Source organism: Panthera leo, chromosome B3, assembly GCF_018350215.1.
Source record: "Panthera leo isolate Ple1 chromosome B3, P.leo_Ple1_pat1.1, whole genome shotgun sequence".
Classification (NCBI taxonomy): Eukaryota; Metazoa; Chordata; class Mammalia; order Carnivora; family Felidae; genus Panthera; species Panthera leo.
The window spans coordinates 54,374,210-54,390,638 of NC_056684.1; the positions used below are offsets into that span (position 1 = coordinate 54,374,210).

A 16,429-nucleotide genomic window follows, 5' to 3' on the forward strand; every position below is an offset into this window, starting at 1 on the left:
GGGCAGAGACAGAGGGAGACACAGAATCCGAAGCAGGCTTCAGGCTCCAAGCTGTCAGCACAGAACCCAACATGGGGCTTGAACTCACTAACCATGAGATCATGACCTGAGCCAAAGTTGGACGCTTAACTGACTGAGCTACCCAGGTGCCCCTCGAAATGGCTAAATTTTAAAAAAGAATTTCTTAAAGTATGTAAAACAACTTTTAATTATATGTGAGACAGCTCACATATATATATTACATATAAATATAACCTGTCAGTAATATATCTTATATCTGGAAAGCCTTCTAGCTTCTGCTCTAAAGCCTAGAATCTTCCGGCTAGAATCTCAGGAAAACAGAACTTCCAGAAGAATTTCTATGACTTTTGCAGCCAAGTTAGAAACACTCAGATTGCTTTAGATTCAAGAAACCACAGACTTCAAATACTGTTCAAATGAGAAAGTATAAGAAAATGTAACTACAAGTCTGTTTGAGAAATGTAAGCTACTAAAGGCCCTGAAAGATGAGCTGGTTTCTGCAAAGGGTATATATATGTATGTATATATATATATATATATATATATATATATATATACATATATATATATATATGAACAGGGGGTTGGGGGGTGGAGAGGACAGTAAGCGGAAGACAGGGGCCCAAAGAGAAGTGAGCCCCTAAGCACAGTGGAAAGGGTCTTGTCCCTTTATTTGGTAGAGTGTAAAGATTAGCCTCAAGATCATGGGGAAGGAAACATACAAATAGGAGTTTACACTTCATTCTCCCCTGACCTGCTCAGGAGAATGGGTGCAAAAGGCTGAGCAGCATAGCCAGGGAGTAAAGTTTGAAAAGATTTCCGAGGAAGACAGCAAATTAACTTTTGTAATCTTTGTTAGCCTATTAACATTTGTCATTCATTTCCCTTAATAGCTTTGGCAATGATGCAGCAATGAGGTCTCTAATTTCAGCAAGTGTCAAAACAGAAATAAAAGACATTAACTATTTTTTCTTAAGTTTAACCAGGAAAATTGATAACAAATGAGCTATCTCATATATAACTGACTTGGTTTGAAAATTGCTTTGTGTTTCCTAACGAATCCTACTTTAAAATTTAGCCGTTTCTTAAAATTTACATTTTGTTCATTTAGAAGAATTATTTTATAATTGGGCAAGTTTCATCTTATTCTCTCACTATTATACTTTGTTTCACATAATTGAGGTTTTCTAACATTAGTTTAATAAAAATAATAAACAGCTTAACAGCATGAATGTAGTTTCCTTCTCCCTCCCTGGCCCTTTCTTTGAATGCTAAACTGATTTTCTCTTAAAGAGCAGTGAAAAGCTCAACTGACAAACAGAGCAAGTGTCAGTGATCTCTTCTATCCTTTCTTTTCCCCCTCTTTTCTCTGCTTGGGTCATATAGCAGCTTCTTACACATTTTCCTATAGGCTAGCTACCTAGAGATGCCTTTTGAATATAGTCTAGCTCAGATCACAATAAGATTTCAGTTTGTATGACAGGTGTTGGAGGGGATGAAGAGAAAGGGGAACCCTCTTGCACTGTTGGTGGGAATGCAAAGTGGTGTAGCCACTCTGGAAAACAGTATGGAGGTTCCTCAAAAGTTAAAAATAGAACTACCCTATGATCCAGCAATCTACTAGGTATTTACCTACAGAATGCAAAAACACTAATTCAAAGTTATACATGCATTATCTATAATAGCCAAGTTCTGAAAGCAGTCCAAGTGTCCATCCATTGATGAATGTATAAAGAAGACGTGGTATGTATGTACACACACACACACACACACACACACACACACACACACACACTGGAATATTACCCATAAAAAAGAATGAAATCCTTCCATTTGCAATGACATGGATAGAGCTAGAGAGTATAAGGCTAAGCGAAATAAGTCAGAGAAAGACAAATACTGTATAGTCTCACTCATATGTGGAATTTAAGAAACAACAAATGAGCAAAGGGGAACAAAAAGAGAGAGAGACAGAGAGGCAAACAAAGAAACAGACTGTTAACAAGAGAGAGCAAACTGATGGTTACCAGAGGGGAGGGGAGTGGGGGAAAGAGTTAAATAGGTGATGGGGATTAAGGAGGGCACTTGCTGTAATGAGCACTGGCTGTTGTATATAAGTGATGAATCCCTAAATTCTACTCCTGAAACTAATATTACACCATATGTTGACTAACTGGACATTAAATAAAAAGTTTTAAAAATGAAACTAAAAAAAAATTTTAGCTTGTATGTAGTGCCCTAAGTATCTAGGCATTAAAATCCTTCATTCACTCAATCAATTAGTTGTGTTTTCATGCAAATAGTTTCCAAGCAGGCCTTCAGGAAAACTAAAGGAATTTTAAAGTGTCACAAGTAGACCTGGAAGTAAAGACTTGTCTTTGGCCTTGTTGCTCCTTGAACCCATTTAAGCTTCCCTCCTCCCTCGTCTGGTCTCTGGAAGGCAACCAACCATCTAAGGCTGCCCAGTCTTAATCATGCCTTCCCCACTGGTGTTAACACTTTTAAAGGTGACAGGGAAGTGTGGAGATGATCGTCACTTAAAAGAATACTCTACCAGAGGTTGACTTTATGGTACCAGTGGCCCAGGCCTTGCCAGGGCCCTTCCCAGCACATCCAGCACCTCCCCTGCCTAGCCCAGTGCTACAGTCATGAAGCTTCAGGAGGAACTAGGGCTTAAGGGCATCTCATTTTGCAGCTTAAGGGCATCTCGTTTTGCATTTGAACGTTTCTACTCATTTACCCTCCACGAATCTCTATTAATCTCTATTATCCGTCTTTCTCTCTCACTTTTAACCATCCCATCTCACCACTATCTTTTTCATTCTTCTGCATTCCTTCCTCTTTCCCCTTACACACACACACACACACACACACACACACGTGTCAAGAGCTTTTGAAAACGGAGTTTAGACTTCAGTGCCACATAGGACACAAATACCCTGGGGCAAAGCATTTGCTGGCTGTAGGGAGGAATGGCATCAATGACTGCATCTACTTAGTTCCCCCAGTCTGTCCTCCTAGGAGGTTGCTCTGCCACGTAGGACCTTTTAGTAACTGGCAACCAGTTGGAACATTTGGAGACTATCTGCTGGTCACAGTGACAACAAAGAAAACATTAATTAAATCAGAAGTTTAGGGACCAGCCAACTATTCTGGCCAATATTTACAACACAACAAAAGGTAATCTTTCAATATGGGAAACTTGACCCCTATATGATTCTGGAATAAGTAGAAACTAATTTTGATGGTTTGCAACTGACTTTCCAAATAAAAAAGCCCATAAAAAAGAGAATGAGCTCCTTATACTAGACACAACTGAATTTTCCTCAGAAAAGCAATATAGCAGGGGTGCCTGGATGGTTTAGTCAGTTAGGTGTCCAACTCTTAGTTTTGGCTCAGATCATGATCTCAAGGTTCATGGGATTGAGCCCTGCATCAGGCTCTGTGCTGACAGAGCAGAGCCTTCTTAGGACTCTCTCTCTCTCTCTCTCTCTCTCTCTCTCTCTCTCTCTGTGGCCCGCCCCCATGCACACACACGTATACTCTCTCTCTCTCTTGCAAAATAAACATTAAAAAAAAAAAAAAGAAATGCAGCTGATGGAAATGAGCTAGACAGAAATACTTTGAGAAATTAAGTGTTTAGGGATGCCTGGGTGATGCAGTTAAGTGTCTGTCGGACTCTCGATCTTGGCTCAGGTCATGATCTTGCCTGTTCGTGAGATCGAGCCCTGCCTCGGGCTCTGTGCGGACCATGGGAGCTTGGGATTCTCTCTCTCCCTCTCTCTCTGTCTCTCATGCTCTCTCTCTCTCAAAATGAATAAATTAAAAAAAAATAAGTGTTAATTTAAGTGTTAAATTTGAGTGTCAAGGCATTAAGAAAGGACTTTCCAAAAACAAATAAAAATAATAATAAAAGGTGCTCTTCTAAACTCTTTTAAGACCTAGCCATTAGATCCCTCACTGGAGCCACATTAAAAAAAAAAAGAGAGAGAGAGAGAGAGAGAGAGACCTATAGATGGTTAGAACAGAAAAAGACACAGGAGGTCATAAAACAAGACAACAGTGCAAAATCACAGAGCTCAGAAGGAAAAGTGGCAGAGCTGGAACTCAACCTTCTTAACTTCAACTCAGTTGTCCTCCTACTCCACACACTGCCTCCCCCGCTCAACATGGCTTTGTACAGTGTTCACATGCTGCACACTAGGACAACACAAACCTCCATTATTAAAGTTTGAAAGCCGGAAAGGAAAATGACCCACATTCCAACATAATCATATCTCAGTAAACTCAGGGGAGAGAGAGAGGCATGGCAAAAGCACTGGATGAGGAACCAGACCTTTCACACCAACTCAATACATTTACTTGTTCAAATCATTTCACCTCCTAGTGCCTGCTCAGGTCTTGAAGGACCCCTCCCGCTTTCTTTCTTACCTTATGGCACTATGAGAGAATTCTGCCCCCCAAAATGTGAAATATGGCTTCCCAAAATGTGGCTTTGACAGAAACAAGCAAACTTTTTCAGGCCAAACACCCAGGAGTCATCTTGATTCCTGTCTTTCACCCACACAACAATTATCTTGAATCTTCCTTCAAGGCACACCTTGCATGGGATCACTTAGCACTTCCACTGCCACCTTTCCACACCCAAAGCCAAAGCCCTTCCAGTGGCCTAGGAGGGCCCTGTGCTGTGCCTCCCCACTCCCCCCCCCCAACTTCATCACCTGCTACTCTCTCCTTTACTGCCCTCCAGCCTACGAGTTGTCCAGCTCTTCCTCACATGTGACAGCCACATCCCCACCTCTGGGCCTATGTACTTGCTATTCTCATTTCTTCATGTCCTCAGGTCTCCGCTCAAACATCATCATCTCAGAGAAGCCTTCCTCAACCCTTCCTATAAAGGTCACCCATCCAAACTGGAGAGTGTTATGCTAAGTGAAATAAGCCATACAGAGAAAGACAGATACCATATGTTTTCACTCTTATGTGGATCCTGAGAAACTTAACAGAAACCCATGGGGGAGGGGAAGGAAAAAAAAAAAAAAGAGGTTAGAGTGGGAGAGAGCCAAAGCATAAGAGACTGTTAAAAACTGAGAACAAACTGAGGGTTGATGGGGGGTGGGAGGGAGGGGAGGGTGGGTGATGGGTATTGAGGAGGGCACCTTTTGGGATGAGCACTGGGTGTTGTATGGAAACCAATTTGACAATAAATTTCATATATTGGAAAAAAATAAAAAAATAAAATGCATGCAGAGCCCATAAAAAAAAAAATAAAGGTCACTCATCCAACCGTGATACTCTATCCCTTCTTTTTTTTTTTTCATAGCACGTTTTTTTTTATACCACTACCACTCAATTTATTTTTAACGGTCACTCCCCTCTTTCCCCATGAGAGGCTCCATGAGAGTGAGAGCTGGTTGACAGTCCTAGGAAGAGAAGGTTCACTAGGGGATTCCAGGAGGTTGACCAATGCCCCTTCACCGCTTTTCAGGGGGAGTCAAACTACCCCACTACCCTCCAGGCAAAGACACTTCTGCCTGATTTCTGCACAAATCATTCCACTTCTTTTAATTTCCAGAACTGAATAATATTCATCCCTTCCATTTACTGGGCCCTTGATATTTTCAGAAAAGAGCACTTATAGTGGAACAAGTTCTGGAAGGCATTTTGGCAATTAGTGAGCAAACTCTGACGTCAGCAGAGTGATTCTCATCAATGTTATGTTCAAGTCTCTCTACAAGTTGGGTTACACATGCCATCTGTGATCAGTGGAGCTAGGTGATTTAAACTTTTCAGGCTGGAAGTGTGGTAATGAATGAGGCAAGCCATAGGCGCCAAGTGGTTAATTTTGTTTTCATTACTAATTGCAGGCAGTTCTGCATTATCTTCTCACAGTGGAAATAACATCTAGCCATTTGAGAGTTCTCCCAATTTCCCTTTCGGTCCTCCCAAGGTCAATGAAATCCCTTCTGGGTAAAGTGACCATTCTACTCTATTATCCCCATTCTCTAACAATTACAAGGAAGCTGTTCTCAGGCTTTGTGAAAGAGTTTTCCCCTTTACATGATGAAAGCCTCAACCAGGCTTTCATCAAGTCCTCATTTCTCCAAATTGCTTAACCTAAATCTGGAAAGCTTTCTGAGTAATTCCTTCAGCAACCTCCCCTGCCCCCAAATACACTATCAGGTCTGAGGGCCTTTTTCTGTTTTCTCCCTTCCTTTGAAAAAATCTACTACACCTAGGACACCAAACAGGAGATGCTGGAAGGGCCCCCATTGTAGTGGATATACCATTGGTTCAAATATGATGAGAAAGTAACAGCAGGGCCATGGCTAAGAAAAGCTCCCTGAAATACCTAATCATCCGAAGATGGAAAGGCATTGTGAAGAACTGATTCCAAAGAACTGATTCATAAAGCTATTGGAGTCAGGTCTCCAATATTTCTCCTACAGATATTTAGGAGGGAACGAGTTCAGCTCTGTATCATAGACAACACCTCAGATAGGAAGTGGGGAAGGATCCCCTTTCATTTAGAAGGTTATGAAAATATTGCATTTTTTTTTCATTCATTTCAACAGTTTCCGTGGCTGTGTCCCACAGCCCCCCCATGCTGCTGTCCCAGGCTCACCGACAGATGTCCACCAGCTGGTCCAGTTCAGGGCAGCTGCACTCGTACATGTCCCGGCAGCTCACATGGCTCTGGTTCATTAAGTCCCCCAGCAGCTGGACCGTGTTGTCAGGTGCTTCTTCACATATCTTCTTAAACTGGAGCACCCGAGCAGCCTCGCTGTACACATGCTTTGCCCGCTGGTAGAGTTTGAAGATGAGCACTTAGGAAGGAAGAGGACAGGGAAGAAGGTTAGAAGTGTTTACTGGACAGCCCAGTGCAAAGAAAAATAGTCATTGAGGACTTCCGTTTCTATCTTCATTATCAATACCATCAAGACCATGAAAGAAATCTTCACGGTCTAAATTTGTCTCTTTTCAAGTCAATTTTACTTTTTTCTTTATAGTGACTACAGTCTTCTATTTTCTTCCCTTCATTCTACACACCCAGCCATGTGCACACACATGCGTGCAAACTAACTCATCCCATAGGAACAGGGAGCTAACATGTACTGAGGACTCCCTATGTTTCAGCCACTTTAAAGGCATGGTCTTCATGTAGTTCTCCTCACAGCACTGGGGAGGGAGGGGGGTGTGGGTGGTAGTATGATCCCTGGTTAACAGGTAAGAGAATGAGGCCGACTGAGGCAGACTGAGCCTAAGGTCACATATCCGGAAACTGGAGAAGCAGAATATTGATCAGGATGTCTGATCCCAGGGCCATATTCTTTCTACTGTGACCCACCAGAAAGGACCACTGAAAATGCTTATGCTGGCAATTCTATTTATGAAAATGTATCCTAGAGATAAGTACAAGTATTTATATATGTATATATGTGTACATGTGTATGTGTACCCCCCCCCACACACACATATGTATAGCAACAGAAAATATAGAAACAACTTAAATGTCCAATAATAGGAAACATTTAAAAAACTATGTTATATCCATTAAAAAATATTATTGCCATTAAAACTTAGAATCTAGGAGTGCCTGGGTGGCTCAGTCACTTAAGTGTCCAACTCTCAATTCCAGCTCAAGTCATGATCTCACAGTTCGTGGGATCAAGTCCCACACCAGGCTCTGCACTTACAGCATGGGGCCTGCTTGGGATTCTCTCTCTCTCTCCCTCTGCCTCTCCCACACACCCTCTCTCTCTCTCAAAATGAAATCTTAAAAAAAAAAAAAAAAAAAAAAAAACCTCAGATCCTAAGACAATTTACTATCTGAGAAATTATTCACTATCAAGTGAAAAAACAAGATACAAAACTATATGTACAATTGATACTAATTTTGCATTCACACATACATGTATTTATATAAATTTTAATTTTTAAAAACTTTAAGAAAGCACCAAAACATTAACAGTTATTATCCCTGTGGTAGATCATGGGTGATTTTATTTTCTCCTTAACACATTTCTATACTTTCTAGATTATCCACAATGATTCTTAACTTCAGTTACAGGAACATGTCCTACTGCAGTGGTTTTATCTATAATGTTTACACACATTCCCTTGAATAATGACTGAGACCTCCTTAACATTCTCACCCTTGCAGAGTGGCTGAGCTTGTGCCATGGACCTGAAGAACTTGTGATATGGAAGCTACCTAGCCAACTGGAAAGATCCAGGGCTGCACATCAAAAGGTCTGTCCTTTCTTTTCAGCTCTGCGACAATTAACTGTACCCAGTTGCTACCCCTATAGGGTTCTATTTCCCCATCTCTAAAATGACGTTGAGAATTACTTCTCAGGATCCTTCCAGGTCTAATATTTTATGATTCTATGAAGACCTTCTTGCAAGCACCCCCCCCCCCCATATTGTTATATGTTGTAAAGAGTGTGCTGTGACTGTTCCCTTTTGTCTGCACCACCAGTTCTACTCTCTCCTCTTCTCTACCCCACTTCTCTGCCTCAGGAAGCTGACCTGTATGATTACACCAATGGGTTCCCTTGCCATCTAGACTGGAGAAAGGGAGATCAAGAAATGGGAGGGAAGAGAGTAGGACAGAGGATTTATTCCCCAGCTCCCTCCTTGCAGGGGACTCTGCTACTCCACTGAAAGACACTGAACATCCTCTCAAGGGAGCCTTTTCTACATGACTTGATCCTCCAGCATTGACCTCCAGGTTCCTCCCCCTAGACTATTACTACTTTTTAGGAGGTGCTTTCACATTTCATTTATGAACCAACATATTTTAGTAAAGTTTCAAGTTACATTTCCTCCCTCTCCACAGCACCGTCCTCCTAATTCTTAGAGATGGATAAAAAGGCAGCCAAGGCTGGAGGAAGTAAACAGCCCTTCTTAGGATTGTGTAAAGTTTAATAATTACAAGGGTGGGGCTACCTTTCTATAAATAAGCAAAAAATGAAAAGTTTTCTTTCAAACATTCTCAATTGAGTCATATGAAGTATGACTCAACTTACAGTTAACAGCTTGCATTTTCCCGTTCTCTTTCAAAGAGGACTTAAATTCATTCATCAGATCTAGTCAGTTCTTTTGCAACATGTCTGGTAATCATGCCTCCTTTCTATTCCTGCTGTCATTACCCAAATGTACATTTTTACTCCTTTTCCCACTTGAACTATTCTGCAGTGGTTTCCAAATTGATTTCCCTGTCTTGATGTCTCCTTCCTGCAACCTATCTTGAGGCCAACACAGCCAGATGGAGCTCCTAACACACAGCCTTACTCATGTTACTGCCCCAAACCTTTACTGCCTGGCCAGTGCTTCCTATAATCCAGATTCCTGCCCTCAGCATGCTGGGTCCCAATAGGAGGTCCTCCGTCCAGCCAAACTCTCTTACTTACAGTTACCCAAAGACTCCTGGCTCCTGAGGATACTCATTTACCACACAGAAATAGTTTCCTTCCCTTTCTCTCTCTGCCAAAATTTAACCTTTTTCTGAAGGTTCAGTTTAAATTTTTTATGCTCAGGAAGCCATGCTGGCCCCAGCTGGAAAGAATCTCTTGACTCTATACCACTCTTGCAGTCCATGGCACTCGCTTGTGCTTGCCAAACCTTTTTCGCGGTAACTGTTTCTCCTATGTCCACAAAGTTCATGCACTGCTGAAGACAGAAAGCAGGTCTTCTAGTCCCATGCATTCCACCAGTGCAACATTTCATCCCAGAGCACTTTCAATAATGCGTTATAGGACAGGAGCTCAGTGGGTGTTCACTGTTACAATTAGGACTTTATTTTTAACACTAATTCTAAGTCAAGATATCTCCACATAGGCATTGTTGCTTAATAATCATAATCATAATAAATGAGGTGCCAATACTCACAGCTTACTAAAGTGTTGAGGCTGAAGAAAGGGGACAGCAAGATACCCTTTGCTACTGAATCTACAACTGACACCAAGTGGATGAAAAATAAGGAAAAAGAGAACTTACAAGTTAAATGTAGGTGGGAATAAAAACACAACATGTTTTGTTCCACCAGTAGTCCACACTGCAATGTGAAGTTATTATATCCATCAATAAGTTCAACTTATTTCATGGTCTAGATATCAAAATATCCCAAGATAAGAAAACCTTACCAATATCCAGTACTGGAACATACTGTCAGCAAAAACACACTGTCTGAAGAAACAGCACAGGTAGATTTAATAGTAACAGCTGCTCACTCTCAACAATAGCCAAATTATGGAAAGAGCCTAAATGTCCATCAACTGATGAATGGATAAAGAAATTGTGGTTTATATACATAATGGAGTACTACGTGGCAATGAGAAAGAATGAAATATGGCCTTTTGTAGCAACGTGGATGGAACTGGAGAGTGTGATGCTAAGTGAAATAAGCCATACAGAGAAAGACAGATACCATATGGTTTCACTCTTATGTGGATCCTGAGAAACATAACAGAAACCCATGGGGGAGGGGAAGGAAAAAAAAAAAAAAAGAGGTTAGAGTGGGAGAGAGCCAAAGCATAAGAGACTGTTAAAAACTGAGAACAAACTGAGGGTTGATGGGGGGTGGGAGGGAGGGGAGGGTGGGTGATGGGTATTGAGGAGGGCACCTTTTGGGATGAGCACTGGGTGTTGTATGGAAACCAATTTGACAATAAATTTCATATATTAAGAAAAAAAATAGTAACAGCTGCTCAAAATCTCTGAACAGAGAAGGAAGAAGACAGGCCATTGATTGGCAAACATGTACCTGAGACAGTGCCAATATTTTATATATGTTAATATAATCCAGGTTGTTGAATTTACATTTTGAATATTTATTTATTTATTTATTTATTTATTTATTTATTTATTTATTTATTTTTGGGAGAGAGAGAGAGAGACAGAGAATGAACAGGGGAAGGGCAGAGAGAGGGGAGACACAGAATCTGAAGCAGGCTCCAGGATCTGAGCTGTCAGCACAGAGCCTGATGTGGGGCTTGAACTGACGAACTGTGAGATCATGACCTGAGCCGAAGTTGGACGCTTAACAGACTGAGCCACCCAGACGCCCCTGAATTTACATTTTGATAGGAAGGAAATGACTTTAGCAACTGCAGTTTAAGATTGTTCTTTTTTAAAACTAAGGTTGAAACAAAATGTTTAAAATACTAGCTTTAGGATTCTGTTTGTTTCAGTTTTAGCCTCTGAGCTACTTCACCTCCTATAATCATAGACCAAGTTTAAAATCAGAGTATGGGGGCAGGGCTGGTTAAGGGGAGAATATTGATTTATTTTTACTATAATGTCCCACTTATGAAGAAATCATCTAGTTTCCAGGTGCACTGCTATATATCGCTGAATGTGACAAAAGGCACAGTAAAGCAGCATCCACTGTGATCATAAAATAGTGCTACTTAGCTGAAAAATCACTGTCCTGTCTGTGATCCAATGTGCAAAGATCTTTTAAACTTTGAATTATAAAAATTTTCAAATATGCAGGACAGTGGAGAAAATACTATAGTAAACTCACAAGCCCGTCACTGAGACTGAACAATTATTAACATTTTGCCATATATGCTTCAGTTGATTCTTGCTGAAGTGTTTTAAAATAAATTATAGGGGCGCCTGGGTGGCGCAGTCGGTTAAGCGTCCGACTTCAGCCAGGTCACGATCTCGCGGTCTGCGAGTTCGAGCCCCGCGTCAGGCTCTGGGCTGATGGCTCGGAGCCTGGAGCCTGTTTCCAATTCTGTGTCTCCCTCTCTCTCTGCCCCTCCCCTGTTCATGCTCTGTCTCTCTCTGTCCCAAAAATAAATAAAAAACGTTGAAAAAAAAAAATTTAAAAAAAAATAAATTATAGATGTGATTTTTCATCTCTGTATTTGAGTATGTGCCTCTGTAAAATAAGGACATCTCCTTACATAATCTCCATATCATTATCACACCTAACAAAATTACCAATGACTACTTAATATTGTCACATATTCAGTACATATTAAATTTTCCCAATTGTTGTTTAATTTTCAGTTGATTTACACCAGGATCTGAACAAAGCCCACACATTATATTTCATTGTTATATCTAATAAGTTTCTTTTAATCAAGAATTTATAGTGATTTTTGATACTATAGCTTCTCAATGTCACGTATATAAAATGCAGGCATATTTTAGGGTCAGATCCTGTGATAAAAATATAGTCCATTAGGGACAGTATGCTTTAGCTTTTCTTAGGATTACGTAGTCCTTTAGGATTAAATATTTTCCATTAGGTTTAAATATTGTAAAATAGAAACTGTCAAGTTGCTGAAGGCAAGGGAAACAAAAGCAAACATGAACTATTGGGACTTCATCAAGATAAAACCTTCTGCACAGCCAAGGAAACAATCAACAAAACTAAAAGTCAGCCTACAGAATGAGACAATATATTTGCAAATGACATTTCTGATAAAGGGTTAGTACCCCAAATCTATAAAGAACTTATGAAACTCAACACCCAAAAAAAACAGACAACCCAGTTCAGAAATGGGCAGAAGACATGAATAGACACTTTTCCAAAGAAGACATTCAGATGGCTAACAGACACATGAAATGATGCTCAACATCACTCATCATCAGGGAAATACAAATCAAAACCATGATGAGATACCACCTTATACCTGTAAGAATGGCTAAAATTAACAACACAAGAACCAACAGGTATTGGCAAGGATGTAGAGAAAGGGAAACCTTCTTGCTCTGTTGGTGGGAATGCAAACTGGTACAGCCATTCTGGAGAACAGTATGGAAGTTCCTCAAAAAACTAAAAATAGAACTACCCTATGATCCAGCAATTACGCTAGTAGGTATTTACTGAAATGATACAAAAATACAAATTCAAACTCTTTATAGCAGCATTATCAGTAATAGCCAAACTATGGAGAGAGACCAAATGTTTATCACTGATGAATGGATAAAGAAAATGTGGGATAAAAGAAAATGTAGGAAACACACACACACACACACACAGGAATATTACTCAGCCATCAAAAAGAAGGAAATCTTGCCATTTGCAACAACATGGATGGAGCTAGAATGTATTATGCTAAGCGAAATAAATCAAAGAAAGACAAATACCATATGATTTTACTCATATGTGGAATTTAAGAAACAAAACAGATGAACATATGGGAAGAGGGTGAAAGAGAAGAGAGGGAGGGCTAGATGGGTTATGGATATTAAGAAGGGCACTTGTTATGATGAGCACTAGGTGTTGTATGTAAGTGATGAAATACTGAATTCTCTTCCTGAAACCAATATTGCACTGTACGTTAACTAAAATTTAAATTAAACAAACAAATAACAAAATAGAAACTGCCTGAAGAGATGTTTTATATTAAACCTTAGGACTGGTGTTTTGATTTGTGACAAGGAACATTCAGAATGCACCAAGCAGATTACTAGAACCTCATAAATCTGGCACCTTCTCATGTCTATTCTCTATTGCAGAGTGTTTCATAGCAAGACTTCTGCTAGGAATGTCTAATGAGGATTCTTGCAGGGCGTTCTGAAGGTGCATGAGAGACTGCCATGGCTCACACCCTCTGAATGGTAGTAACTCAGACAACAAGGGAGAGGGCAGAAAGGGCATCTGTTTTCAATTGTGATATAAAAATCTTGCCAAAGGCTACAACAGATTTGGAGACCACCCTTTGGGGGAGAAAGCAGTTCTGTGTTGGCTGGACATCACAAACGTTCTCTGGATCCAGGGTTCTGGCTTATTATGTGCTGGTAATTCATCGGGTCTCTTGCTGTGCAGATACCAAAAAACCCAAGAAAATCTGAAACGTTATCCACAATAGCTTTCTTCCCTGTCCAGCTAGCTTTAAAACCGGATGTTCCATTTGTCTATAAGCTCTTATAATCCTTGAGAGCAATTATTATGTTAAAAGATGAAGCAAGTTGTTCTTACCATGCAGGCAAGATTATTTCCAAGGCAACTTTAATTTAAGAATATAACACCAGATGCCATTTTCCTAAAATACTACTAGTGTCCTATCCTATCATGGGAAATTTCAGGCTTCAGGGCAGGATATACCACATAGACTTTGAAACACTGGCTTCATCCAGTGTGAACCTTAGATAATTAATGAGTCTAATCCTAAGAACTAAATGAGCATGGCCATAAACATTTAAACTACAAAAGTTGCTGAATAAAATCACTTGTGTACTAATTCTATTTGCTAACTCTAAAATCCCCTTTCCCTCTGACTTCCTGACTATGCCTTCAGTACACCCACCATATGGGCTCCTGCCTGAGGCCCGCTGCAGGAACTGTTTTGTTGGCTGGAATGCTCTTCCCCCTGATCTTGACGTGGCCGGTCCTCACTTGTCAAGTCTCAGCTGTGACAGTTTCAAGGAGAGCTTCCCTCAACTCCAAACTAGAGTAACTCCCTCACATATGTATTTTCTCCATCCTATTTTATTCTGCCATCCCAAATATCTTGTGTATATGTTTGTTTATCAGTTTGCAGTTATCTCTCACCACTTGAAGTTCAGCTTCAGGAAAGCAAGGGCCTTGTCTAATTTCACTTCTGTATCTTCAACAACTAAAATAGGGTCTGGCATACCATAGGAGCTCAGTAAATGTTCACTGAAGAAATGGTCAGTTCCCTGTCTTTGTAGCAAAACTGCACTGAAACTTGGTGAAATAAATAATTCCGGGACAAATGAAATAGAGAAGATCTACTATTCTGGCAATTTATGCTTACTAGAACCTTGACCAAAAAAAAGGGGGAAAAGTTTACTAAAAGAAGTCTTAAAGACAATTAGTAAGCTCCAGTGTCCAAAGTGTACCTAATACCATTATCACAGATGACAGAATTATTTTTACTGTGTTTTACTTCACAGATGTAGAAGAAAGGAGATTTCTAAAACAAACAAAATGTGCTTCAAATGAAAGGGAAGGAAGAGAAATAGATCATCATAACCAGTTAAAATAATTTTTTCTTTTAGTCAATTTTTGTAACACCAAAGTGTCTGCTCACTTTTACCTTAAAAGAATGGCTACACAGCTTATGATCAGACCCTATCTCTAACCAATGAATCTAAAATGGGAACAAATAATTGGTTATTTCGCTGTATCTTTAGTAAAAAATGATGCGAAAGAGCCGGTGACAGAAGTAACACACTGGGCACCATTTTCCTCATAAAAGCTCTAACAGCAGTAGGTCAACAGTAGATGGGGAACATGCCTAAAGCCCCACTGATTTATTTATTTATTTACTTACTTATTTATTCATTTATTTACTTACTTACTTAGGAGCCTTTTTATTACTTTACCTTCTACTAAGAGTGATGACAAAAGCCCTGAGTAAGATGGCCATCCAGCATCAATAGTTCTTTTGAGCACCTGCTATGTGCCCCGCACCATGCTCCAAATGATAGGAAAGGCATATGAAATAGAAGCTCCAGATTTGAGGAACTTAACACCTCAATTAAAGAGATAAAACAGAGGCACCTGGTGGCTCAGTCGGTTAAGTGTCCGACTCTTGGTTTCAGCTCAGGTAGTGATCTCATGGTTCATGAGTTCAAGCCCCACATCAGGCTCTGTGCTGACAGCATGGCACCTGCTTGGGATTCTCTCTCCCCTGTTCTCTCTGCCTGTCCCCCGCTTGTGTGTGCTCTCTCTCTCTTTCTCTCAAAATAAATAAACATTTAAAAAAACATAAAACAAAACTATGAGACCATTGAACGGTGATGATCTGCAGCAGAAATCCAAGTGCTGGAAATGTGGAAGTTGCACTAAGATGACAGGTTTGGTGGAGGAAGAACAGTAGTGGGAAGTAGCAAAGAGCCTGAGCCACAGAGCTTCCTTGCTGCAGAGAAGGCCTGTGCTGGGAACAGGCAGAGTCCGTTTATACACCTGATGAGAGCAAACTGACCAGACCCTAGGGCTGCCTTTCAGAGGAGGCTGCCCACACATCTGAAGTTTTAACATCCTTTGCTACACATGCTGCACAAAGGTTGCAAACTAACAACACGTGGTCCCTGCCCAGCCCTGTGAAGCCTTCTTGACTAGCGTATTGTTTTTTCAACTGCGAATTTTTATATAAGGATCTGGATTTCTGCTTTCCCTTGAAAAACTGAAGTCTGGCAGCACCGAACCTATATTCTTGCACAACGATAGTTGACTGGAGCTGAGGAGGAGCTACCCCTTTCAGACGGAATACACATACTTTATTTCCACAGTTTCCTCCCTTACCAATTATCTGATGCTCAGCCTCACTAGTTTACATGCCTGCCTGGCCCCTGTAGGCATCTGCATGTGGGACTCTTTTTCCACAAAACTCTCAATTACAGGAATTCTTGTCTGGAGAGTGAAGAGTGGGTAAACCAAGAGGGTCACTATGTCATAATGAACCACTGTTACTGT

At 40.5% G+C, this 16,429-nt stretch overlaps 2 protein-coding genes across 4 annotated transcripts in view; one reads left to right on the forward strand and one right to left on the reverse strand.

The window, feature by feature from the left end:
- Nucleotides 1-8,305, forward strand: part of FAM227B (family with sequence similarity 227 member B) — a 208,475-nt gene extending 200,170 nt beyond the window's left edge. Inside the window, exon 17 of the mRNA XM_042942084.1 lies at nt 8,186-8,305. The gene's annotated coding sequence lies outside the window, so the exon portion shown is untranslated. The remainder of the gene's footprint in view (nt 1-8,185) is intronic.
- GALK2 (galactokinase 2) overlaps nt 1-16,429 on the reverse strand; it is a 140,281-nt gene that overhangs the window by 3,442 nt on the left and 120,410 nt on the right. For all 3 annotated transcript variants that reach the window (XM_042942087.1, XM_042942088.1, XM_042942086.1), the window contains exon 9: nt 6,647-6,848. In XM_042942087.1, coding sequence (XP_042798021.1) covers nt 6,647-6,848 — 202 coding nt within the window. The remainder of the gene's footprint in view (nt 1-6,646; nt 6,849-16,429) is intronic.